The sequence below is a fragment of the Crotalus tigris genome, unplaced genomic scaffold (assembly GCF_016545835.1).
Source record: "Crotalus tigris isolate CLP2741 ecotype Arizona unplaced genomic scaffold, ASM1654583v1 scf7180000018301.7375997, whole genome shotgun sequence".
NCBI lineage: Eukaryota > Metazoa > Chordata > Lepidosauria > Squamata > Viperidae > Crotalus > Crotalus tigris.
In genome coordinates this window covers 2,780,585-2,808,480 of record NW_024096931.1, presented here as the reverse complement: position 1 = coordinate 2,808,480, position 27,896 = coordinate 2,780,585, and the positions used below count along the sequence as shown (strand labels likewise).

At 44.9% G+C, this 27,896-nt stretch overlaps 1 protein-coding gene across 1 annotated transcript; it reads left to right on the top strand.

Annotated features, from left to right (window-relative positions):
• Positions 1-204: 204 nt before the first annotated feature.
• On the top strand, positions 205-26,551 carry SOX8 (SRY-box transcription factor 8). Its single transcript, XM_039349756.1, has 3 exons — positions 205-804; positions 19,141-19,379; positions 23,743-26,551. The coding sequence occupies exons 1-3, from the start codon at positions 392-394 to the stop codon at positions 24,480-24,482; spliced, it is 1,392 nt and encodes a 463-aa protein (XP_039205690.1). The 5' UTR covers positions 205-391; the 3' UTR covers positions 24,483-26,551.
• Positions 26,552-27,896: the final 1,345 nt, after the last annotated feature.

Here is a 27,896-nt window from a genome sequence, read left to right as displayed (position 1 = left end):
GCTTTAAGAACCCGGAGAGAGCCGAAGCCCCGCCCTTTATGCAGAGTAGCCCGTTCTCGGCCGGCCAATGGGAACGCGGGAAGAGGCGGGGCGAGCCGGCTCCGCCTTTTATGCAGAGTAGCCCGTTCTCGCCCGGCCAATGGGAACGCGGGAAGAGGCGGAGCCGGCTCGCCCCGCCGGGGAAGAAAGTCGCTGGCCGCGCCGAGCCGCGGCGTTTGGATCAAGCGGCGCCGTCGGGCAGGTCGGGCGCTGCGCTTCGCCTGGGCGCGCACGGCAGAGGCGGCGGTGGCGGCGGAGGGAGCCGGAGCCGGGCAGCGGGAGAAGGAGCCCAGCCGGCGGCTGAGTCCGGAGCTCCCTGCCCGCCCGGCGGCGTCCCCCGCTCGCCCCGCCGATGCTCACCATGACCGAAGAGCAGGTCAAAGGCCCGGAGGCGCCGGGCAGCCCGGCCGGCACGGCCAGCTCCCTCTCGCACGTGGACTCGGACTCGGACGCGCCCTGCTCCCCGGCCGGCTCGGAGGGGCCCCCACCGCCGCTGCCGCGCTCGGCCAAGGGCGAGGCGGGGGAGGCGGACGAGCGCTTCCCCGCCTGCATCCGCGACGCCGTCTCGCAGGTGCTGAAGGGCTACGACTGGAGCCTGGTGCCCATGCCGGTGCGGGGCCACGGGGCGCTGAAGGCCAAGCCGCACGTCAAGCGGCCCATGAACGCCTTCATGGTCTGGGCGCAGGCGGCGCGCAGGAAGCTGGCCGACCAGTACCCGCACCTGCACAACGCCGAGCTCAGCAAGACGCTGGGCAAGCTCTGGCGGTGAGTGCGCGGCGGCGCCGGCGGGCCGGGGGTGGGAGCGGCAGGGCCCGGGAGAGGGGCTGGGGGTGCGGCGGCTCCCCTGGGTCGGTCGGTCTCCCCCGCGGTCTCCCCTCTTCCCAGGCTGGCGCTTCGGTGCGCGCTGCAGACGACGCCTTCTCCCCCTCGGGCCGTCGAGTGCCGACTCAGACTTACGACGCTTGCGGTGGGTCCTGGGGTCCCGGGGTCCTCTCTTGCAACCTTCTGACGAGAACAATCAACGGGGAGCTGGGTTACTTAACTTGGCAACTGCAGCGGTTCCCTGGGTGCTGCGAAGCGGAGCTAACCGGCCGGCTGCCTGCCTGCCTTTGGACCGATTTCCCAACGAGCAGGCCGGGACTGCGGCCGGCTGTGGACGATGGGAGCTCCATGCTCCGGTTGTGGGGAAAGCCGGGCTGGCCCGGGAGATTGTTGAAGCCCGGGAGGGGTGGGGTGGGGGGGTCTCCCGGGCTCCGTAAGCGGAAGAAGTGGCGGAGCTGCGGCTCAGATGCGGCGTTGCGATCAAGTTGTTGAGAGGACCGACCGTCCTGGCCGCGTTGGGACCTTTTTCCTGGCTAAGCCGCCTTTGAAAACCGATTCGAGTTCCGTCGGTTTCTGTCTGCGGGCAATTGCTGTCCTGTTGGGCGTCGGTTTGATGAAGGAGGGGAGCTGCGCCTCGGAAGGGCTGAAAAATTAGGAGCTCCCTCATTTTAAGCGGACACCCGTGTTCAGGAGGGATCAGACTGGAACGGGGCGCTGGAGTCCAAACATACGTGTGAATGCAAAACCTGGCTCTGATGGAGGGGTTTCCAAACATTGCCTTACGACATCCAAGCTTGGACATGCTCTGGCTTTTCAGGGCTACTGTGGGGGGGGGGGCTGGTAGAGCCTCTGAGAACCCCCCCCCTCCCCACTTGCTCTTTGAGGGATAAATCCTGAAGTTAAGGAACACATGGAGGGAATCAAAAGTGCAGCCAGGGTAATGAAGGACAGCTGGAAGGAAATTAAGGGTCAGATCAGGGACATTCCTGGAAGTTCAAAGGGATTTACTTTAAGCCCCCCCACCCCACCCACCCACCCACCCACCCTGATCCTGAGCTTTTGAGGCTGCTGGTCTACCTGTTACAAGGTGGCTCTTTTTAGCCCTGGTTCCAGCAACTGGCTTGAATGGCCACTGATGGTCCAAAGCTAGAAACATGGTGCGTTATAAAACAAAGTAGGAGAGAGGGTTCTGGAAAGGGCTCTTGCTTTCCGTTCTCCTTTTAGCCTTATAAACCATCACCGCAGTGCCAAATTCCTGGAATATTTCAGTATCTCACTTTTAAGCTCTAGCTGGTGAGATATTGATCGTTGTCACAAGGGTTGGGGTCAGTTTGGAACTGTCTACAGAGAACTGGCTTCCCGTCTCTTCCCCGCTTGTTGCCAATCAAGTGACAGTGTGAATAAACACCCTTTTTCTTTTATGGGGAAGGGGAGCCTGAATCCCCTCAAAAGGGACCCACGTCACAAGGTGTATAACATTGTATGAAAGAGATGTAACAACCTACGCTCTTGGTCGCAGGAATTAAAGCACCCACTTAAATCGGTTTGTGGCGCCTTAGAGACTAACGATTTTGTGATCCTTGGAGCTTTCCTGGCTCACACTTCTCCATAAGGTCACTTTTTAAAACAACTCTTGTTGCCTGTCGAAAAAGAATCAAAACAGTTGTCAGTTTTAGTTAGAGAAAAAAGATACTTTAAAATCCAACATATTTACTGTGGCAAAAGTTTGCATGGACTAGAACGCGATGCCCCCAGAAACTGGCGCCTGGCTTCAATTTTTTTTTTTTTTTCAGGTGCCACAAAACTTTCTTTGTTTTGCTGGAGTGAGCTCAGAGCAGCTGCCCCTCTGGAATTTTCTATTAGCTTGGCTCCCAAGGTTTGCTGCAAACCTTCATTGCTCTTGAGTTACAGGGAAGCCCTGTTGAGATTTTAAGTAGCACATTGGAACAGAGCTATGTAGGGTGAAAAAGACAAGCTTACTATTCCCTGGTTTGTACTTTGCAGGCATAGGATACTGGCTGACCTATGAAAACACGGGTGTGTTTATATTTGATTTATATATACTTCTATTATATATAGGTACTCAGAAAATGAGTACCAGGTTTAGAAAAATAATGATGAGCTGAAACTATCCCTAATAAATGAGTGGGATAGTTAGAAGAACTGTCATTTTGGTACAGGGCAATATGGCACAGTTTAATAAAAACCCGTGCTTTTTCTTTCTCAGCCCGCTATCACTTAAACACCATTAAAATGAAAAAGTCAGAGGCTTTTGTTAGCAACACTTTTTTGAAACAACTTTTTGAAACCTGTAAAGAAACTATTTTGTTTTTACACTAAACTGCTCGACTTGGATAGGAATAATGGCTGTTAACAGCTATTTTTTCCCCTGTTGCCCCAGCTGATGTATTTTACTGTTTTAATATTCTTTGAAAATGAATTCTTTTTACGCCACCTAGAAACCCCTTAGCACAGAACAGAATGAGTAAATAGATAGGAGGTATGCCACCTGTTTTCCCTAGGGTGCAGTGTGTGTGGTCAGTTTTTTTTAATTGCTTTAATTTATTTGTTACTAGCGTTTATTTTATTAATTTATTTTGCTACTGTCGGTTTTTTTTGTTCTTATTTATGTGTTTTGTTTTTAGTTTAAAACTTTGTGGATTGCTCAGAGCCACATATGTAAATGGGCAGTTACATAAACGAAACAAACTGGAAGTTTAAAAGAATTCTGTTTGATAGGACAGATCATGGGATTACTGTATCTCTGTCCACTGCCCTTGGTTTCTTTGGTCTCAAACAAGCCTGTGCATGACTCCAGTTCTGGTGGTTTTTAATGCTCTGTTTATGGAGCACTATGTGCCAAGGCAGCCATACGGCTGGCTTGCACGCTGCACTTCAAACCTGCCACGGCTTGGCATCTTGTCTGAACCCAGCCAATATTACTATAAAGCATCCATATACACACACACACACACCCTGTTGTTATGTGCACATTGTATCTCGCCTGACTCCGAGCAAAGCACGAGGCCACCCAGCGAGTTCCCGACTTGGAGGAGATTTTATTCAGGCATCCGTTGCCTTAAGCTCCCTCCTAAAGATGGCTTGGTACACCAGCCTCTTTTCTGTAAGGCAAAGAATTTGCAGAATATTTTCTCCTTCTGGAAGAAATTCCAGCCCCCCCCCAGCTGCAATTCTCTGCATGGAAGTACAAGTAGTCCTCAACTTACGACCACCATTTGAACCCAACATTTCTGTTGCTAAGCGAGTTAGGTGAGTTTTGCCCCATGTTACAAGCTTGCTTGCCATAGTTGTTAAGTGAAACACTGCAGTTGTTAAGATAGTAACGTGGTTGTTAAGTGAATCCGGCTGCCCCATTGACTTTGTCAGAAGGTCGCAAAAGGGGATCACCTGACCCCGGGACACTGCAACCGTCCTCCATGTGAGTCAGTTGCCGAGTGTCCGAATTTTGACCACGTGTCCTTGGGGGATGCTGCACTGGTGGTAAGTGTGCAAAATGGTCATGTCCCTTTTTTCAGTGTTGTTGTAACTTCGAACGATCACTAAATGTGTTTAAGTTGAGGACTTCCTGTATGGGGTGTATTTGTCCTCCAGCAAGATAGAGAAGGTGGTTTTTGCCCTGTGTATGTGAATACAGGCAGGTCATCCCAGTTTTCACTTTTCCAGCCCTGGCTTGTATGTTCTAATGAAGCTGAGCTGCACGACCAGTACTGAACGAGCTGAGCCAGTCACAATGAGCTGCGTTTGCATGATTTGCTAAGCCGTAAGCCGTTGTTTTCACAATCTGCGGTTGAGAATTTACGAGAAGCCAAAACCGAATCATGGGATGGCTTACAAGTGACATTTCTGAAGTTAGTTGGTGAGAAATTCAGAGGGGAAAAAATACCTCCTGTTCAGGTTTAGGCCTGTGGGACCCCAACATACAAATGCATCTGAACGTCCAATTGCACGATAAACCTACATCTTCCTAAGTAGTAGTTGTTGTGGTTAATTGCGAAGTCGTGTCCAACCCATCGCGACCCCATGGACAACGTTCCTCCAGGTCTTCCTGTCCTCTACCATCTTCTGGAGTCCATTTAAGTTCACACCTACTGCTTCAGGGACTCCTCCAGCCATCTCATTCTCTGTCGTCCCCTTCTTCTGTTGTCCTCCATCTTTTCCAGCATCAGGCCCTTCTCCAGTGAGTCCTTCCTTCTCATTAGGTGGCCAAAGTACTTGAGTTTCAACTTTAGGATCTGGCCTTCTAAAGAGCAGTCAGGGTTGATCTCCTCTAGGACTGACCGGTAGGATCACCTTGCAGTCCAAGGGACTCGCAGGAGTCTTCTCCAGCACAATAGTTCAAAGGCCTCAATTCTTTGGCACTCAGCCTTTCTTACGGTTCCTAAGTAGTTAGACATCAATAAATGCTTTTGGTAGAGCCCTTTGCCCTGGAAGGCAGCGTTTTTTGTGAACAATTGAGAGTCTTTGTGGTTTGGGGCTGCATCTCCTTTGGGGGCATATTCAGCTGTTGCCAAAAAGGCATGTTCTTTCCAAAAGTTAAAGGGCATTTTTCAGGACGCAAAGCTTTGTACTTTGCTGAATCTGATGCAATATGCTAGAAGGGAATTCTAGGCTTCAAGTGACCTTTTCTTTGAGCCAAGAAATAAGCTTGTCTAGCTTAGAAATGTGGCACCAGGATATTTCCCTATTCAGAAGATGGAGGAAGTATCGGTCTTGCCGCCACTCAATTTGGAGCAGAGGGACATCAGGTGTGAAATGGGTTTGAATCCTTGCCTGGCTCTCTGGTGTTGTCATGATTTGCTCAGCCCTTATACACTGCAGAGGAGAAAGAAGTGATGGGAAGAAGAAAAACTCTATTAAGTCCTGATCTGTTGTGTAGCAAGCTGGGATAGAACTGTTAGCAAGATGGATGCAAATACTTTGTTGAAGCATATGCAAAATACATGCAGATGAATCTCTTACAAGTTCCCGCCTGTGCCGTGAGAAGTCACTTATATACTGCTTAAAAAGAGTTTCCAAACCAAGAGCTGTCTAGTCTAGTGAAAAGAAGGACTAGGAGTGACATGATAGCAGAGTTCCAGTATCTGAGGGGCTGCCACAAAGAAGAGGGAGTCAAGCTATTTTCCAAAGCACCAGAGGCAGGACAAGAAACAGTGGATGGAAACTAAATCAAGGAGAGAAGCAACCTAAGAACTAAGGAGAAATTTCCTGACGGTGAAAACAATCCATCAGTGCAAGGGCTTGCCTTCAGAAGTTGTGGGTGTTCCATCACTGGAGTCTTTCAAGAAGAGACTGGACAGCCTTTTGTCTGAAATGGTATAGACTCGCCTGCTCGAGCAGGGGGGTTGGACTAGATGACCTCCAAGGTCCCTTCCAACTCTGTTATTCTATGTTCTATGAGATGCCATTGTTCCTCTCTCTTTTGGGCTGCTCAGATTCCCGCACCTTAACCAAGATTCAGAAAATCTGGGAGAAGAGCAAAGAAAAACAGAGAAAAGGTGTTTGGGGGAACTAGAAATGAGGTCTTCGGTTGAAGGGAGATTGAAGGCAGTGGGTAGATGTAGCCTTGGCAAAGATAGGCTAGCCTTTTTCTGAATCTGAAAGGCTTGATAGGACCTGCTTTCCATCATCCCCAAATGTAGAACACAGAAGGCATACTTGAGCTACAGGAAAGCAGACTCTGATTTTAGGACAGTGGTTCTCAGCCTTTTTAATGCCACGACTCCCAACCGGTCGTAAGTCGAGGACTACTCAACTGGTGCAGCACCGTTTGCAGAATGGGACTTTTGGCGGGCTCAGCAGGGCAGAGACAGCCTGGACAATTCCTATTTGCTTTTGAAAGCCAATAGAATTAGACTCTATTCAAGAGAATCTATTCTATTGGCTTTCAAAAGCCAATAGAATAAAAGGGAGTAGCACAGCGAAGAAAAAGGGGAAAAAAAATGGCGGACTGCATTGTTTGGCGACCCCCATGAAATGGTCGTTCGACCCCAAATGGGGTCCCGACCCACAGACAGAGAACCGCTGTTTTAGGAGGAAAAACAAATCCTGACAGTAAAAAGAATTCTGTGTGATTTAGAAGGTTAGTGGGCTCCTTTTTTGCTGGATGAGTTGAAAAAAAAAAAAAAAAACCTAGACAGTTATCTAAAGCAGGGGTCCCAAACCCGCAGTCCATGGACCAGTACTTGGTCCGCACAAAGAAGCAAAGCCCCATCTGTGGGATGCAGGCAGCACACAAAACCACGCACCCTCCAGTCCGCAAAAAACCACTCTCCACGGAACTGGTCCCTGGTGCCCAAAAGGTTGGGGACCTCTGATCTAAAAGGGGATGTTTTAATTTGGATTCCAAATTAAAATGCTGTTAAGATCTCAGGGACCCTTTTTTTTATTAAAAGTTTTATAAATTACAATATAAACCCACCCATCTCCTCCCCCTCCTCCCCCAGTTCCCAGAGCTGATTACAGGGTAACAAATAAACAAACATAATCTAGCTAACATAAACCAACTAAACTATCAATCAAAACCATAATACACTTTAGCTCCTTCTCAAAACAAATGTTAACAAATTAAGACAATAATAATACAATTAATACTATTAATAATTATCTAAAATCTATTCAAAAGCAAGATAATACTTTTCAGTTTCATACTTCTTCTGAATATAATCAATCCGTCTTCTCCAAACCATAATATATCTTTCTTGTGAATGATTTCTGCTAAATTAGACACTTTAAGTATCCATTCTTCCAAAGTAGACAATAAGTTTTTCTTCCAATATTGCCCCACCAATAATCTTGCAGCAGTTATAAGGTTCAACATCAAATTAGTTTCTTTAGCATCCAAATCTACAATAATACCCAACAAAAATAATTGCGGAGTAAACTTTTATCTTTTTCTTAAAAATCTTTTGAATATTCCACCAAATCTTAATCCCAAAAGCTTTAATATCTTTACAAGTCCACCAAATATAAAAATAAGTTGCATCTAAATTTCCACATCTCCAACATTTGGGCTGTAAATTCGGATACATGCGGGACAACTTTTGGGGATCCAAATGCCATCTATAAAACATCAGGGACCCTTTTTTAATGGTTAAGCTTTCCACACACCCCGAGAGAAGATTCTTCTGTATAGCTAGTCCTCGACTTAACCACCGTTCATTTAGTGACCGAAGTTACAACGACAGTGAAAAAAGTGACTTACGATCATTTTTTACCTTTACGACCGTGGCAGCATCCCCAGGGTCACGTGATCAAAATTTAGACACTTGGCAACGGACTCACATTTATGACGGTCGCAGTGTTCCCCTCCCCCCGGGGTCACGTGATCCCCTTTGGTGACCTTCTGACAAAGTCACCGGGGAAGCCAGATTCACAAGAATGTTGTTAAGCGCAGGGATTCACTTAACAACGGCGGCAAGAAAGGTCGTAAAATAGGAACACAACTCGCTTAACAATCCTTTCAGTTAACAACATAAGTTTTGGGCTCGACTGGGGTCGTAAGTCGAGGAATAGGCCTCTTTGATCTCAGCGAGGCTTTACTGCTGAGTGGGAAGATGGGAGCTTCAGTTTTCTGGGCACGAAAACTAATCTCTGGGTGGCAATAAGCAACAAAAGAAGGACACAAGTTGCAACTATTTTTTTACTTTTGCAATTTCTGGATGAACACGTGAAGCTGCTGGAATGCGTCCTGGGGAGATTTGCGCCACTGTATTTCAGACAGGCTGTGAATGCCAGACACTCTCAGAAGTAAACGTATTTAGCCCTTGCATATAAATGTGCGTGTAGATCCTCTTAACGCAGGGGGAAATTTATTTTGGAAGCTGATCCGACCTCTAAGGCATTGTCAATGAAGCTTACGGCTCTTCGGAGAGAACTATCTCTTCCTCTCCCCCCCCCCCCCCGTGTTCCTATCCACAGTCCAACTGCTTCGGAATATTTATATTGGCTCATTACAGTTCAGTCTTTCTCAGTCGGACACCTTACAAATATTTGAGATGTGGGTTTTTGTTATCCTCAGCCATTGCAGGATGTTAAAGTCAACACAACCAGAAGGCACTGGATTGGAGAGAGCTATCGCAAGAAGTGGGACATGTAACCCAAGAGATTGCCTCTTGGTTTTGTTTCAGCAAGAAGAAATTGATGTAGGATCGTAGTCAAAAGCGTTTTATTTTCCACTGAATTAAACGAGTAAATATATCAAACCATAATTTATTTTTTTTATGAATCTGAAATAACGTGGCTCGTTTTACTCTGTGTGTGCAGTGTTTCCCAAACTTGACAATTTTAAGGCATGAGGACTTCAACTCCCAGAATTCCACAGCCAGCAACGCTGGCTGTGGAATTCTGGGAGTTGAAGTCCACATGCCTTAAAATTGTCAAGTTTGGGAAACACTGCCTTAGAGAAACTCTTGACAGTCAAGTCTCCGTTGTATTACTGTGTGGTTTGGAGGTATTACAGTTTCAGACAGGAAGGTTGTGCTGAGAGTGGTGAGGACAGCAGAAAAGATGATTGGAGTTTCACTTCCTTCTCTCCAGGACACGGCATGTAAGCGCTGCTTGACCAGGGTCTGCAGTATTGTCAGGATTGCTAAACATCCTCTCCATGATTGGTTTTCTTGTTACCTTCCGAACCTGGGCAGCTTGCATGTTAGGCAGCTGTATTAACCTCTAGGCCACAGGTTCCCCTCACGCCTGTCAGCAGAAACCAGGGAGGATATATCTATATGTTAGGTGAAGTACCAAATATAGGTTTCTGCTGACAGGAGTGAGGGGAACCTGTGGCCTAGAGCAGTGGTTCTTAACCTTTTTGAACAAATCGCCCCCTTGAGCCAATGAGGAAGTTGTCATTGCCCCCCTCCCCCAACATAACCTGTCAATCACAACATAGGAAATAATTCTTCCATTTATGCAAACACTTTTTTTTGTTTTCTTTAAAATTGTCATCAGGACATATTGATGCAAATAGTTTATTTCCAGTCTTTTCCCCATATCTCCCATATTCTGGCCAATGGCGCGCCACTGTATGGGTAGAGGCTGCTGTGCAATGTGCATGAAGATAAGCAATGTGTATTCACATATGTACGGCGTTCTGTACTGAAGCTAGCTGGAGGAACATTTGAAAACCCAATTCAATCCACTAATAGCGATGTTTTTGTATGACAGATATACAGCGATTCACTGTACGAAAAAGTCTCAAAAGTGTCCCCAAAACTTCTCGCTCCATCACCCCCATATCGCCCCCTTTTCGTTCCTTCGCCCCCCTGAAAAATGAAATCGCCCCTTGGGGGGCAATATCACCCAGGTTAAGAACCACTGTCCTAGAGGTTAATATAGCTGCCTAACATGCAAGCTGCCCAGGTTCAAATCTCAGAAAGGTATGACTAGCTGATGAGAGCTAGAAATAGCTATATAGTCTCCCTTTAACTCTTGGTCAGCTACACAATTTTGAATTTACAGTTATCACAGTAGTGACGTCTGCCTGCAAAAAAAATGCTCCTAGACTGGACGCAGTAGCAGATTGCTTTGTCCTATATGTGGTAGACCGGGTGCTTCACCCAACACACACACACACACGCACACACATATTCAGATTTCTTTTTGCTGACAAAGAGTTAAAGAATTAAGTGGGAGACTAGTACAGCTATTTCAGGCTCATTAGCCCTCATCAGCTAGCCACACCCTTTATGGAATTTGAACCTAGGCAGCCTACAAGCTAGGCAGTTGTATTAACTACCAGGCCACCGGTTCTCCTCCCCTTTTTATCAGCCAGTCAAGGGAATATATACAGAAAGTTTTTCAGACAGACTGGTCTGATTGATTGCACCTTGGCTTTTTTTTTTTTGACTGCTATAGCATTTATCTAGGGATAAATGCTTAATAATTAAGATTAATATTGTTAGCATTTGGGGCTGTAGTTGAATAAGAAAGCAATAGTGTATTGGACGAATTTTTAAGGGCTTTTGAGCAATTGGTGACAAACCAAAGGGCACTGCAGAAAATAGTGTCAGAATCAATCAGTCAGTGAATCTGGGGCCATTTTACAAAACTTGGTAACATTTATTTTGTGATCTTCATGGATTTGCCCACATTAATGATGAATGGATGGGTGTTATCCAGAGATGCCAGAAAACATGAGTGGGACTTAATGGGAGCAGAGCTTTGGAAATTTAAGAACTTTTCTCCCACATATGAAGAACAATTGCAGGAATGGAATATATCAGTCTAGAGAAAAGAAGGACGAGGGGGGACATGATAGCAGTGTTCCAATATCTCAGGGGCTGCCCCAAAGAAGAGGGAGTCAAGCTATTCTCCAAAGCACCAGAAGGCAGGACAAGAAACAATGAGTGGAAACTAATCAAGGAGAGAAGCAAGCTAGAACTAAGGAGAAACTTCCTGACAGAGCAATTCACCAGTAGAACAGCTTGTCTCCAGACGTTGTTGGTGCTCCATCAGTAGAGGCTCAGTTGTTAAGTGAATCACTGCAGTGATTAAGTTAGTAACACGTTTGTTAAATGAGTCTGCCTTCCCCAACTGACTTTGCTTGTCAGAAGGTCACAAAAGAGGATCACATGACCCTGGGACAGGGCAACCATCCTACATATGAGCCAGTTGCCAAGTGTCTGCATTTGGACCCATGGGGATGCTGCAATGGTCTTAAGTGTGAATTTTGCCACCAAGAGGGTATTTTAGGTCAGAGTCTGAAATGGGTGCAAGTCACCCTCCCACATCAAGACAATTGTCAAAAGGAGTGGGAAAAGGTGTTTTTTTTTTTTTTAACCTTTAAAGCAGGTACTTTTCTTGAAGGGGGTCTTGGAGGATTTTCCAAGGGCTGCCAAAAGGTGAAAGAAGAATGTTGTGGCTCCTTGAGTGGCGTGCAAAGAGCCCCAGGAGCACTACTCTATTTTAGTTGCCCTGAATGATGTATAAATATGGCAGTCAAGGCATTTCTGTGGCATATTTGTAGAGGATAAGAGCAGGATACATTTTGATTTGGAATCAAGTTTGGTTTAATGCAGGGGTTCTCAACCTTGGCAACTTTAAGACTTGTGGACTTCAACTCCCAGAATTCCTAAGCGAGCAAAGCTGGGAGTTGAAGTCCACAAGTCTTAAAGTTGCCAAGGTTGAGAACCCCTGGTTTAATGGTTGGTTTGGTTTTATTAGTATCGGTTTGGAATCAATTGGGTTTTATGAGTACCACTTTATAAAGCCTAAGTAAGGCCACACCTGCAATATTACATCCAGTTTTGGTCACCACATTACAAAAAAGATATTGAGACTTTGGAAAAAGTGCAAAGAAGAGCAACTGAGATGATTAAAGGCCTGGAGACTAAAACATATGAAAAATGGTTGCAGGAATTGGGTCTGGCTAGTCTAGAGAAGAGAAGGACATGATAGAAGGTGACATAATCACAGTGTTCCAGTATTTGAGGGGGCTGCCACAAAGAACAGGGCCAAACTATTCTCCAAAGAACCAGAAGACAAGAAACAATGGATGGAAACTACTCAAGGAAAGAAGCAACCTGGAATTAAGGAGGAACAGCTTGCCTTCAGACGGTGTGGGTTGCTTCATCACTCGAAGTTTTTAAGAAGAGGCTAGACAGCCAATTGTCTGAAATGATAGAGGGTCTCCTACTTGAGCAGGGGGCTGGACTGGAAGACCTCCAAGGTCCCTTCCAGCTCTATTCTGATTCTAATGCGGAGAAGAGCAACAAAGGTGACAAGAAGTCTGGAGGCTAAACTGATATATCAATATGGCAACTGAGGCATTTCTGTGGCGTATTTGTGGAGGATAAGAGCACGATACACTTTGATTCGGAATCAGTTTGGTTTAAGGCAGAGAAGAGCAACAAAGATGATGAGAGGTCCGAAGACTAAACCATATGATAAACGCCTAAGGAAACTAGGTACGAGGGTGGAGGTTTGTTCTCCGAGCTTGTGCGTTGGTTTCCAAACGTTTCATTACCAGGCTAGGTAACATCTTCAGTGGAGTTTAGGGGACACACAACCACACAACTCCCCTAAACTCCGCAGAAGATGTTAGACTGGTAACAAAACGTTCCAGAAACCAACCCACAAGCTTGGAGAACGGACCTTCACCCTCATCCTACCCCTGAGCTGCAGATATTTGCCACTATTGCAAAACCAGATATGTTTAGCCCTAGATGTCATGGTTCTGACAGATGATACTCTTCAAAGAACTTCAAGGCATTGTTTACCTTAAAGAATCTTTATTCAAGTTGCATGGTATCGGCACGTACATGGTCGAAGCCAAAATCCGAATTCCGCTCCCTTAAACACATAGTATCAAAGCACAATTCCCTCCTCCAATTAACAGTCATAAATCACATTCTCCAATTAGTTCAGTGTTTCTCAGCCTTGACAATTTTAAGGCTGTGGAATTCTGGAAGTTGAAGTCCACATGCCTTAAAATTGTCAAGGTTGAGAAACACTGAATTAGTTTGAAATGCAGACCTTCCCTCCAGTTCTCTAACCCGCCATTTCTTATCATCTCTTATTTCAAACAACCTTGAAGAATACTCTACTGTCATGTTGTTATGTCTAACTAATCCCCATTCACATTCTTCCCTCTCCCACCCCAGCATCATCTAATTGTAACTCTAAAAGTAACACACAGGTTAAAGAGAAAATGGCTGCGTCTTCATATATTGTCAAAGCAAGAACATTCGAAGTTAGCAGGAAGAGAAGAACTAGAGGGAGACATGATAGCATCTTCCAATCCTTGAAGGGTTGTCACAAGGAAAAAAGCAACAGTTTACACTCCCACAGCACCTGAGGACAGGACAATAAGCAGTGGTGGAAACTCGTCAAAGGACGATCCAAGCTGGAAATAAGGAGGAATTTCTTGACAGAACAATTAATTAATGGGGCAGCTTGCCTCCTGGAGTTGTGGGCGCTCCGTTGCTGAGAGGAGTTTTGTTTTTAAGAAAAGATTGGACAACTTTTCAACTCCTGCCTGGGTCAGGGGGCTGGACTAGAAGACCTCCAAAGACCCTTGTAGCCTGATGATTCTATTTCCATTTCTATCAATTCAGAAGCTATTTACTTTTATGTGGAAAGCTGGAAAAGAAAATATAGTCCATGCCACTGAAATAGATCCTTGTTTATTTAATGGGCCTTGTTGAACAATGTAAATGGAAGGTTGTGTTCTTGTGGTTGTCAACTCCAAATTGAGCTGTGCTGAGTTCAGTCGAGTTCTGCTACTTAGTAAACAACTACAGGATTGTAGCCAAGCCAGTTTCTCTCCGATGCAGATTTTGGACATTTGAGAGGTAAGCCACTAATCTCTCTCTTTTAAAGAGAAACAGAGGAAACAAATGTGTTCTTTGGTTTTCTATTGCATTATTTTTGGGGTCTAGGACAACTCGCCACAGCCAAATTGCTGCAGCCAGCATGCCATGGCCAACTCATAATAGCACTTAGACTTGTATACCGCCTCATAATGCTGAGCGGTTTACACAGTCAGCCTTTTGCCCCCAACAGTCTGGTCCTCATTTTACCCTGTAATGCTGCATTCTAACCACTGGGAAGGAAGGAAGGAAGGAAGGAAGGAAGGAAGGAAGGAAGGAAGGAAGGAAGGAAGGAAGGAAGGAAGGAAGGAAGGAAGGAAGGAAGGAAGGGCAATAGCACTTAGACTTATATACCACCCCATAATGTTTTACAGCCCTCCCGGTTTACAGGGTCAGCCTCTTGCCCCCAACAATCTGGGTCCTCATTTTACCAACCTTGGAAGGATGGAAGGCTGAGTCAACCTGGAGCCGGTCAGGATTGAACTTCTGACTATGGGCAGAGTAAGCCTGGTAATGCTGCATTCTAACTACTAGGAAGGGAGGGAGGGAGGAAAGGAGGAGGAAGGAGGGAAGGAAGGAAGGAAGGAAGGAAGGAAGGAAGGAAGGAAGGAAGGAAGGGCAATAGCAATAGCACTTAGACCGCTTCATAGTGTTTTATAGTCCTCTCTAAGTGGTTTACAGGGTCAGCCTCTTGCCCCCAACAATCTGGGTCCTCATTTTACTGACCTCAGAAGGGTGGAAGGCTGAGTCAACCTTGAGCCGGTGAGACTCGAACTGCCAAACTGCTGACAGTCGGCAGTCAGCAGAATTAGCCTGCAGTACTGCATTCTAACCACTGCGCCACTTCGGCTGATGGAACAGGATCATTAAAGGCTGCAAAAGGAGGGACAGAGTGAAATGTAAATGACAAAAATTAAAAACATTTTTAAAATCGTTTTAAAGAATTGGATTGTGGAATTGTCCCATGGCATGCTGGCCTTGGCAAGTTGTCCTGCAGCAAGTTGGCCACAACAAGTCAGCCGTGGCGCGTTGGCGGGTTGCGATATTTTTTGGGTTGTTCATTATGAAGGAAAAGCTTGTCCCTTAAACTTGTCGCAAAGATTAGAAGCTTTGTTTAAAATACTTAAAAGCATAGGAAATGTGAAGAAAACTCATTAGTTCAAACGTTTTCATTTGGATTCTGACCTTGTGTGAAGCTGGAGTGAGGCAGTATTGACAGTAGGGCTTTATTCATGGGATCCCAAGTCCAGCTCAGTTTGTGGAGCGAAAAGTAATGTCGGTTATGGTGGTCTTCCCCAGTGTGATAGTCTTTAGATGTTGCAACAGTTGGAATCACAACAATTCCAGCCATGACATTCACAACACATCTGGATGGCAAAGGGTTGGGGAAAAGCTAAAATGAAAGCTTGGCCATAGAATCCAGCCAGTTAAATAGTTCTGTTGATTTCAGATAGAGCCATGTACATGCTAACATACTCCTTGGTTATATTGCTTATTTATTGATATATTTATTTATTGTTATTGGAAGCATATTATCTTCTAGTTTTGTAAAGGTTAAGTAATTTATTGTTATGAAATGTCTTTGGCTGTTCTGTGTTTTTAAAACTGTAATCATTTTTCCCCCCAGAAACCATCTTTAATATTGTTATGAAATTTATCCTGTAGAATAAATAGAGCAGAGTAGAGTAGAATAGAATAATGAATAGAATAGAATAGAATAGAATAGAATAATGATGAATAGAATAGAATAGAATAATGATGAATAGAATAGAATAGAATGTAAAGAATAGAATAATAGAATAGAATGTAGAGTAAGAATAGAATAATGAATAGAATAGAATAGAATAGAACAGAATAGAATAATGATGAATAGAATAGAATAGAATAATGATGAGTAGAATAGAATAATGATGAATAGAATAGAATAGAATAATGATGAATAGAATAGAATAGAATAGAATAGAATAGAATAGAATAGAATAGAATAGAATAGAATAGTGGAATTCTTTATTGGCCAAGTGTGATTGGCTACACAAGGAATTGTCTCCAGTTCAGAAGCTCATACTGTTCATATAAACAGCGAGTGATAGGTTATAAATCATAGTTAGAACTAGAGAGCATTTCACCAAGGCTGCCATTGGCAGTGCCATCTTTAACAGGAAAAATAATATTAAAGCAATGTAACAAAAAATGTGACTATATTTGTTATGTGCTACTGGAGATTGGGGTAAAACATAGTGATGTGGGCCATGAGGAATTGGTTTGGTGTATCTCAGTTTTTAAAAGTGTGGTTTCTTATTTATTTTCATTAAGTAAAAAATATTGAGCTCTGCATTGGAGATAATTTCAAATTTGGACAGGCAGTTAAAACCCCATGGAGAAGAAGGATGGGGGTCTTGCATCATATGTACCTTGGACCAAAAATTCTAACTACTTATGCAAAGGAATGAGATCAGAGCCTGTGGGGACCAATGGAGGAAAGAGATTTTAGAGTAATGATAAACAGTTCAATGACCCAAGGTACATATGATGTTCAATGAAAGTATTAGCACAGGGTGTATCCTCTACACACGGTGTGTTTGGGATAATGAGAAATGATATCGACAAGAGAGGTGCTAATATCCCTGGCCAAGAGTTTGCAAGGCGTTGGATGAAGCCAGAAAAACCTATAAGAAATATATTGACAAGACGTCCCCTCAAGATAGGGGATGAAGTGTATTTGTCCACCATGTATCTACAGTCTAGACCAGGGGTAGGCAACCTTGGCTCTTTTATGACTGGTGGACTTCAACTCCCAGAATTCCTGAGCCAGCATGGCTCAGCATGGAAACCTCTCCATTTCTCCTCAGCATGGCTGGCTCAGGAATTCTGGGAGTTGAAGTCCACGAGTCATAAAAGAGCCAAGGTTGCCTACCCCTGGTCTAGACCAGAGTTCCCCAACATTTCTGGCTTTGTGAACCGGGTGGCAGGAGGAGATGGGATAGGTCCATGTGAACGGTGAGCACATACCCACCTGTTGCTCGTGCAAGTGGGGATGCGCACGCTCGCCACCACTTCTGCAGCCCAGTTCCGAACATCTCAAGGCCTGATAGTGGGCCATGGCCACAGATTGGGGACCCTGGTCTAGACAACCCTTAAGAAAGCTGGGAGAAAATGTGTAGGTCCTTTCCCTATGGTAAGAATTATCAACCCGGTAACTGTCAGACTTAAATGACCAAAAAACAATAAGAGGATACATCCTATCTTCCACCGTAATCTGCTTAAACCAGCCAAATCCTCCCCATTACGACCACCGGCAGAAGCCCTTCCCTCTCCTGATCTCACTGAAGACAAGCAACACTTTGAAGTGAAGGAAATATTTGGACTCATGTGTCCGTAGAGGCAAACTCTGATACCTTGATTCAATCTGATTGGACACGGTGTGCGTGTGTACGTGTGTGTGGTCAGCGATGGGAGGCGGCTAAGGGTGGGAAAAGTTGAACATAAGGATTTTGGCGCGCGATTCTCGGTTCTGGCCATGCATTATTGCAATACGCTCAACTTCTAATAAACTATACCTTTCTCAACAAATGGAGCCAAGGCTCATTTCTATTCAGAGGTTTACGCTGTGGCAAGTCTGACAGAAAAACCAAATAGCAAGCAGGGCCAGAGGAGCTAAGTCTACATTATTGTAAGGTTATATTAACAGAAACTTGCAAATTCAAAAGTATATTTCCCCTCCCCCCCATCCCCTTTACAGCCCAAGAAACGAGGGAGGGTCTCTTCTGAGCATCTTCTTGCCCCACCCCCATTCCTGCTGCTAAGTTTCCTTTTATCTGGCCATTTCCTCGGCTGAGTGCCTTCTCCCTGTCTCCCAAGGTCATTCTCACTTACCATTACCCAATATTATAATGCCCTTAGGGCAGTGTTTCTCAACCTTGACAATTTTAAGGCATGTGGACTTCAACTCCCAGAATTCCACAGCCAGCATTGCTGGCTGTGGAATTCTGGGAGTTGAAGTCCACATGCCTTAACGTTGTCAAGGTTGAGAAACACTGCCTTAGAAGAATCCACTAGTGTGACCACATGTGGAATATTGTGCACAGTTCTGTTCAGGGCATCTTGTAAGGGACATAAGGGAACTTGGAGAAGGTTAGAGGAGGGTAACTAAGGTGATCAAGGGGTTGGAAAGTCTTCTCTGTGAACAAAGATTGCAACGTTTGGGGGTTTTTTATTAGTCCAGAAAGGAGGTGAATGAGATGACGGTGTTGTACAAAATTAGATATGGGATGGATAAAGTGAACAAGGGGAAGTTATTTTCCCTTTCCTCAAATACTAGAACCGGCCAATACAATTGAATCCTGGAAGAATTAGGACGTATGTAACCACACAACTCAACACGAGTGATTCAAGTTTGGAATTTGACACCTCGAGATGTGATGCTCACTGACCCAAAAGCTTGGTTAGCTTCAAAAAAAAAAAGGTTTGGACAGATTCATAGAAGTCCTGGGGGATCCATGGCTCTTATCTTTGATGGCAGTGGGACTGCCTGTGAAGACCCTCTGTTGGGAGACTGGTGGGCTTCCTTGTGCAGTTGGTTGGCCACCGAGAGAACAGGCTGCTGGATTAGGTGGGCCTTTGATCTGCTCCAACAGGGTGCTGATTATGTGTTTGGGGACTACATAAGAGTGTTAGACTTAAATTGGCTTAAAGCAGTGGTTCTCAACCTTTCTAATGCCGCGACCCCATAATACAGTTCCCCATGTTGTGGTGACCCCCAACCACTTATACATCACCGGGTGCCAGGGGCGTGGCCAAAGAAAAGGGAAAAAAAATGGCGGACAGCCTTGTTTGGCGACCCCCGTGAAATGGTCGTTCGACCCCAAATGGGGTCCCGACCCCCAGGTGGAGAACCACTGGCTTAAAGGCATACATGAATGACTCATTTAGTTTTCCTCTCTCTTTTTTTCAGCTTGCTGAGTGAAAATGAGAAACGTCCCTTTGTGGAGGAAGCGGAACGGTTGAGAGTTCAACATAAAAAGGATCACCCAGACTACAAATACCAGCCACGACGGAGGAAAAGTGTCAAAGCCGGCCAGAGCGATTCAGATTCAGGAGCTGAGCTGAACCATCACGGAGGATCCCAGATCTACAAATCAGATTCAGGGCTGGGCTCCATGAGTGAAGTGCATCACCCCAGTGACCACACAGGTGAGGGGAGGGAAGAGTTTTTGTGTCAGACCTGCCCCAACTTACGACATTTAGGAAAGAAAGACCCTCGACTCTGTTTGGTTGAAGTGATAGGTTCTTTTACTAAAGTTAAGTGGTTGCAGCAAAAATAAAGCTAGATCTGAGTATTCCCGCATAAAAGTTACACTTTGCCCCTTTTCCTTGTCCCTCCCCCCTTGGCCAGTTCATCAGTGTCCAATAGGTTGCCTTGAAGATGTTTTGGGAATGGCGCCTCTCAATCCAGTTTCACATTCCGTTCCCAGGCCAGGTGTCCTTGGATGTTGGTTTATTCCAGTTTAGCACCTCTGGTGCTTGTCCATGTGTCTTCCCTCCCACCCCCTTTTCATCCCTAGGCCCTCCTGTTAACTCCCCCCAGTTCCTTCTCCCCTCCCTTACAATTTATCGCAGGATGCCAATGGCGGGAAGAAGCTGGAGATGGCAGACAGTTTGTTCAAGGGCAGAATCCTTAATTTGCTTTATCTCGGATGTCTGGTGTCGTGAGAAATAGCATGAACGTAGGTCAGTGTTTTTCAACCTTGACCATTTTAAGGCGTGTGGACTTCAACTCCCAGAATTCCACAGCCAGCAATTCCACAATGCTGGCTGTGGAATTCTGGGAGTTGAAGTCCACATGCCTTAAAATGGTCAAGGTTGAGAAACACTGACGTAGGTGGAGATTCGGCAGCTCTGCCCACATTTCAAGTTCTCCTGTTTGGTGCATTTCCTATTTGGGATGATTTTCTTGGGAAAAGAAAGGCTCAATTCCAGATACCGTGCGAACATTAATCAATCAATCAATCCAGTTTGATAGAGTAGGTGTCCTTCTCCATGAGACTTCTGGGGCCTTTCTCCTTCCAGAACGGTGGCGCTTGCGGGATGCTTCCCATGGACTCCCACTTTTTCTTTGGAACTGTCCCAGGTGCCTTGGCCAACACAGACTGCAATCTGAGAATATCCCCCTCCCCCTCCTATAAAATTGGCAGTTTCTTCTCTGCTTCTCTTCTACTCAGAGTCTTTTTTTTTTTTGCAAGAAAGCTGGAATTTTTCCATTCCTGCCTTCTGCTCCTGGGCATATAGCCAAGGCATTGTGGCTCTGTGCTCAGTTCCACAGCTGAGGGCTAAAAGTATATTCGTGTTCAGAAATTGGTGCACGCTGAACACGTTTGTGGACAGCTCTTGCACATGGGTCTCCTTTCCCTTCCAAGGGGTCTTGGGAGCAGGGCCCCCATGCAGGTATCTTTATGCATTCTACGGGAGACCCTATAGCAGGGGTGGGGAACTAGGGCCCTTTTGTGACTTGTGGACTTCAACTCCCAGCATTCCTGAGCCAGCATTCCTGACTTAGGCCCACAATTGAGCCCAAAATTTCTGTTGATGAGACAGTTGTTCAATGAGTTTTGTCCCATTTTACGACTTTTCTTGCCACGGTTGTTAAGTAAATCACTGCAGCGATTAAGCTAGTAACCCGGTTATTCAGTGAATCTGAATAATTGACTTTGCTTGTCAGAATTGACTTTGCTTGTCAGGAGGCTGCAAAAGGTATATTTTCCCCCAATAAGCAACTTCCTGGTTTCCCCCAATAAGCAACTTCACGGAGTTGAAGTCCACAAGTCTTAAAGTTGCCAAGGTTGAGAATCCCTGTTCTAGAAGCAAGTCGTTCCACTGAATGGATTTGGGACTTCTGGTCTGGCATCTTTGAATCCGTGTGAAGATTTGATGGACTTTGCCCTGGGTTTGCATCCCTTTCGTATTAAATTGGTTTACTCCAGGCAAATAGAAAAGCCCATTAAAAAGCACTGAACTGCCATAAAACAATAGGTGCACTCAAACTTGCCATTCACAAATTTGAACCAATTTCATTCATCAGATCAAAGTGCACACTCAGCTTCATTCTGCAAAGCAGGTCAAATCAGATCCTCGCTTGAATGTAAGAGAATCAGTGTCTCCCATCCTTAGACATTTTAAGATGTGTAGTCTTCAGTGCCAGCTGGGGTATTCTGGAAATTGAAGTCCACACATCTTAAAATTGGCCCAAAGGTGGAAGGTAAAGCTTTGGATATTCCACACTGTACAATCAACCCTTAATTGGTCTCTCCCATGTTCCTTCTGTTTAGCACAGTGGTTCTCCACCTGTGGGTCGGGACCCCATTTGGGGTCGAACGACCATTTCACGGGGGTCGCCAAACAACGCAGTCCGCCATTTTTTCCCCCTTTTCCTTAGCTGTGCTACTCCCTTTTATTCTATTGGCTTTTGAAAGCCAATAGAATAGACTCTCTTGAATAGAGTCTAATTCTATTGGCTTTCAAAAGCCAATAGGAATTGTCCAGGCTGTCTCTGCCCTGCTGAGCCCACCAAAAGTCCCATTCTGCAAACGGTGCTGCACCAGTTGAGTAGTCCTCGACTTACGACCGGTTGGGGGTCGCGGCATTAAAAAGGTTGAGAACCACTAGTTTAGCACATCTGGAATTCTAAGTTCACACTGTAGGTGCTCTGCCAAATGGTTGCCACATCATAAGCCCACATTAGCCAGAAAGCAAGCTTGTCAGGTTGCTCCTTACCTTTTCTTAGCCCCTCAAATATAGCAGTGTTCCAATATTTGAGGGGCTGCCACAAAGAAGAGGGGGACAAACTATTTTCCAAAGCACCAGAAGGCAAGACAAGAAACAATGGATGGAAACTAAACTAGGGGAGAAGCAACCTGGAATTCACGAGAAATTTCCTAATTGTGAGAACAATTAATTGGTGGAACAACTTGCCTTCGGAAGTTGTGAGTGCTCCATCACTGGAGGCTCTCAAAAGGAGATTGAATAACTGGAGGTTGTATAAATATTTATAGACGTATATACCGAGAAGGTTAGATAAATAGAAGTATTAATGTAAGAGAAAATTAATCTTATTGTATATAATACAGATAGGGAAATTTGGAGAGAGGAGTTGCTTTGACATTACCCCTGAATTGTATCTGAAGAGGGATGAGAGGGAAGAAAGGAGAGGAGAGAGAAAAGAGTAAAGGAGGGGAGAAGGAAGTAGGAAGGTTGGAGGAGAAGTGGGGAGAAAGGGGAGGAGAGTGGTGAAGAGAAGAGGAGAGGAAGAAGAGGGAAGTAGGGAAGAGAAGAAAGGGAGAAAGAAGGTAGAGAAGAAGGAGTGTGGAGACAGTGAAAGGGGAAATGGGCGAGCAACACCCAAAGTCATGTGTGTGTATTTATTTCATTTTATCAAAAGTATCTTATATATGAATGTAAAAAGAATGTATGTTAACATCTGATAAATATCACGGTATATGTATGGGGGAGAGTTTGGAAAAATATAAAAAAATAATAATAAAAAAGATCGGACAACCACTTGAATGGTATAGGGCAGAGGTAGGCAACCTTGGCTCTTTTATGACTCATGGACTTCAACTCCCAGAATTCCTGAGCCAGCCATGCTGGCTCAGGAATTCTGGGAGTTGAAGTCCACAAGTCATAAAAGAGCCAAGGTTGCCTACGCCTGGTATAGGGTCTCTTCAGTGGTGGGATTCAGATATGTGAACAACCAGTTCTCTGTGTGGATGCCACTTCCAGAAGTCCATTCTGGGCCTGGGCAACAAAAAAATTAGCTACCGGTTCTGCTGAAGTGGTGTGAACCGGCTGAATCCCACCACTGGGTTTCCTGCTCAAGCAGGGGGTTGGACTAGAAGACCTCCAAGGTCCCTTCCCCCTCTGTTATTCTGTTAAAATTAGCCCGCCTGCTCCTCAACATCCCAGCTTAATGTTTTCCTGGTAGGTGTGTAACCTCTAGAAATAATGGCCTGGCCTGCAGCCAAGCTTCTTTTATATTTTGATAGCAGGACTTCCCAAGCTGATTTCCAGAGTGGATGATCCTCTGCTTTTCTGCAGATCAGCTTCTTACTTCTTTTATTTTTATTAAATAAGATCACCCTACATCAGTGGTTCTCAACCTGTGGGTCGGGACCCCATTTGGGGTCAAATGACCATTTCACGGGGGTCGCCAAACAACGCAGTCCGCCATTTTCCCCCTTTTCCTTAGCTGTGCTACTCCCTTTTATTCTGTTGGCTTTTGAAAGCCAATAGAATAGACTCTCTTGAATAGAGTCTAATTCTATTGGCTTTCAAAAGCCAATAGGAATTGTCCAGGCTGTCTCTGCCCTGCTGAGCCCGCCAAAAGTCCCATTTTGCAAACGGTGCTGCACCAGTTGAGTAGTCCTCGACTTACGACCGGTTGGGGGTCGCGGCATTAAAAAGGTTGAGAACCACTGCCCTACATCTTTCAGGGCTGGCGCTTAAGCTAAACCATCTTCCACTTATAAGACGATGATTTTGTTTTAAATGCACTTTCCTCTAGGGCAGCCCCATGGGCCTCCTACCCCACCTACCACCCCTAAGACCGACCTACACCCTGGGGGCAAGCAAGAGCTGAAGCACGAAGGCCGGCGCCTGATGGAAAGCGGCCGACAGAACATTGATTTCAGCAACGTGGACATCTCCGAGTTGAGCAGTGAGGTCATCAACAACATGGAGGCCTTTGACATCCATGAATTTGACCAGTACTTGCCCCTCAATGGGCACTCTGCCATGCCAACCAGCCACGGGCAGAGCTCCACCGCAGGATCTTATGGGACCTCGTACGCTCACGTGGCCAACGGCAGCACTGGAGGGGCTTCCCAGGGATGGACTCACAAGAGCCCAGCCTCTGCCTCGCCTTCTTCCAGTGAAACCAGCCAGCAGAGGCCTCACATCAAAACTGAACAGCTCAGCCCTAGCCATTACAGCAACCAGCCTCACAATTCTCCAACCCATTCGGACTACGGATCCTATACTGCTCAGGCGTGTGCCACCACCGTGTCCCCGAGCTTAGCCACGGGGTCTTTTTCCAGCTCCCAGTGTGACTACACAGATCTTCAGGGTTCTAACTACTACAATCCTTACTCGGGCTACTCTTCCAGCATTTACCAATATCCATATTTCCATTCCTCTCGCCGGCCATATGCCACCCCCATCCTCAACAGCCTGTCCATCCCCCCTTCTCACAGCCCCACGGCGAATTGGGACCAGCCAGTCTACACAACCCTGACGAGACCTTGAGCTGATGGAAGGAGCCACTTCTCCAGGTCTTCCCCGCCAGCCTTCAACAGTGTGCACTACACAGAAACGAAGACGGAGCAAAGAAATGAGAATAATTAGTAACAAAGAACTCTAATGGAGCATCATTGCATAGTCCGAAGTGCCTCTCACTTTGCCTGCCCTCCATAGAATCTCTTAGATTTCCCAAGGCAGAGTTCTATTTTGTTTATTCTGATTCGCAAATAATATTAAACAACACCGGGACCAATGAATGCTCTTGAACAGATGAAGGACAATCCATTCCAACTCCTCTGTGAGAAAACTTTGAGATGAGTTTGGATTTCAGATCCAGGACTCTGTAAAGGTCGAGGCGAAGATGGTGCTTAAGATTTTGTGGCAAACTAGGGACAGATCAGCCTTGCACAAAAACCCATCTGGGATTTTTTAAAAAATCCCCAGTGTTCAATTAACCATACTGAGGGACCATTCAAGAATCTTTGGGGACCAACTAATGTCAGCATTTCTTAATTTTAGTTGAAGTTCTGAGCAAGGTTTGGCTGTAATTAACATTTTGTTTGGAAGCTTAAAAAGTGCATTGATATATATATATTTTTTTGTCATTGTTTGAGAGTAAATCTGTTAAATATGTATTTATGTTTTGTGTAATTTTTGTCCTTTTAATTAATGAAGTAACTCTGTGCAAGAGGTAGAAATTTAAATAAAATAAAGACTTTATAGTCCATGAAGTAGTTTCTAGTGGAGGAGTTTTCTCATCTCCCTAATTACACTACTCGTTAAAGAGAGGAAAAAAGCAGCGTTTAAAGTCTGTCAGAAAGGAAAATTAGAAATGCTTCAAAAGAAACAGTGATAATATAGGAACCTAAGAGGTGGAGAAAAAGCAGAATTCACACCCCGTTTCAACAAAAGTTGTGCCAAGTTGCTTCTGGCTAATGTTCGCTTCCAGGTGCTATGAAGGTGACGGCCACTCCATATTGTTTTTCCCAAACTCCTGGAATTTGAGGTAGACTGCCACTGGAACCAGAGAATGCTCATCGAGCTCTTCCAATTGTTGGCCCCAGCATAGCTGTATGGCTTCTAAACAATCATTTAGGGCTTGGTAGGAGAAGCGTGGTTGATTTTGCATAGCCTGGTTAGAAGAAGAATCAAACCAGGGAATTCTGGGAATTGAAGTTCATGTGTCTTAAAGTAGCTGAGGTTAAGAAACATTGCCTTAGAACAGGGGTCTTCAGACTTGGCCCTTTGATGACTTGTGGACTTCAACTCCCAGAATTCCTCAGCCAGACCAAGTTTGAAGACCCCTGCCTTAGAATGTAGTGGGAGCCCACCTACGTCTGATCCTGCATTTGCAAGACTGTTGCTTACCTGATGGTCTCGGTTGTGGAAATGAATTCCTGGCATTGACTTGTTTTTTCCATCTTTTCTGGAGTCAGTGGATGACCTTGATATTTGGTATTCCAGATGAAGAAAAAGCGACATGTTTTTTTTTTTCTCTTAATGATTTTCCAGCCACAAATGGGCAGTGTGCCTCCATACTGGTGCTTTCTAAATTTTTGTCCTTTGAATTTCTACTTAGAGAGGTTTCATGGAGTTAACCTTTTCTAAACACTTTCTCATCCATTGCCTGTTAAGTCAGATAGGGCTGGAACTTAGGTTGCACTAATGGAACTCAGAATAGATGCTTTTATCAAGCAAATTGAATAAGCTCAGTTTTGGGGCCGTGGTTGACCCACTAGAACTTCCACAGTGGCATCTCCAAAGTGTCTTCACACCATGCAGCTTTTGCAAGCCAAATTCCACCGCTAGGAATTCCACACGTGCAAAAATACTGTGTAAGGTGTTCCCCATCGGAAGGAAATTAACAATATCTTACCTGGCAAGGTGTGATCCGAGCTTCCTGCCAGAACTGTAGGATGTTTCAAGGAAAGCAGATCACCTGCCAGAGTCTCAAAGATGCTTTTTCAAAAGGCGACTGGACTGTTTTTTTCCTTGAGAAGAATTAAGACATTTCGCTTCTCATCCATTCGCTTCTTGGCTGAGAAGCACAACAACAACAACAATGACAACTCTTCTTCTTCTTCTCCTTCTTCTTCTCCTTCTTCTTCTTCTTCTTCTTCTTCTTCTTCTTCTTCTTCTTCTTCTTCTTCTTCTTCTTCTTCTTCTTCTTCTTCTTCTTCTTCTCCTTCTCCTTCTCCTTCTCCTTCTCCTCCTTCTTCTTCCTCCTCCTCCTCCTCCTCCTTCATTCTTCTTCTTCCTTCTTCCTTCTTCCTCCTCCTGGTGATTGGCCCAAAGTCACCTAGCTTGCTTTCTTGCCTAAGGCAGGACTAGAACTCCCTGTCTCCTGGTGATTGGCCCAAAGTCACCCAGCCGGTTTTCATGGCTAAGGCAGAATGAGAAAGATTTTCCTCACCACTAGACCAAACTAGTAGTCAAATTCAAGAGCAGATCAAATTCAAGAAATGCTCTAAAAATACACTTTGCTCATTTTGAATTCTAAACTTTGAAAAAGATTTTGGAATTTAGTAAGAACCTTTCCCTTCCCTTTATAATAATTGTCTTCTACCCAATTATAACAAAAGGTTTGCTAAACTTGCAACCCTCTCCTCCTCCACTTCCTCCTCCTCCACTTCCTCCTCCTCCTCCTCCTCCTCCTCCTCCTCGTCCAAAAAAAAAAAAACAAAACCCACTCCAGATGCCTTTTGAAAAAGTACCATGGAAACAACTGTGACCTGGATGACTGAGAATCTCCACCGACACCTGCCAGAGGAAACAGGTGGAACCTGAAATTTTGCACTGTGACTCCTTCGCTGGAATTTCTGTTCTGTCCTGGCAAAATGTGAATTTGGAGTGAATTCACTCCATCTTGAGTGAATTTGTGTGAAAAAGGAAACTTCATAGGTTCTCCTCCCATTGTGAGCTAATTCCAAACTAAAAAATTATTTTTGAAAATATTACAATTTTGAATTGGTCTGGGGGGGGGTGTCACAGCTTTTTTATTTTATTTTTTTGAAGAAATATCACTTTTAGCAGAATTTCCACACTGTTTCACTTTAATATTGCCCTATTTAAGAATCAGATGTTATTCATCAAAGCTGTGAAAATTAACATTCTCCACTATGTTTTGGTTAATCCTTAGGTGTAGGCTAATAATTCTGTTGATATTTGTGTATGCTGAGCATATAACAACCATCTATTCTAATGGTAACTTTGTGCCTTTCAAAAGAAAAACAAATCTTTATAAAACTTTAAACTTTCAGAGATTATCTAGCTTATCTTTTCTATGTTTCATATTCTTGGGTTTGTTTTTGTTTTCACATTTTCCTTTACAGATGCGTATTTGTGTGGGGTGGGTGGGCTTGGAACACAAAAGAGGGGGGCTAAAGATGGAATACTTATGCAATCTATTTTTCTGTATAA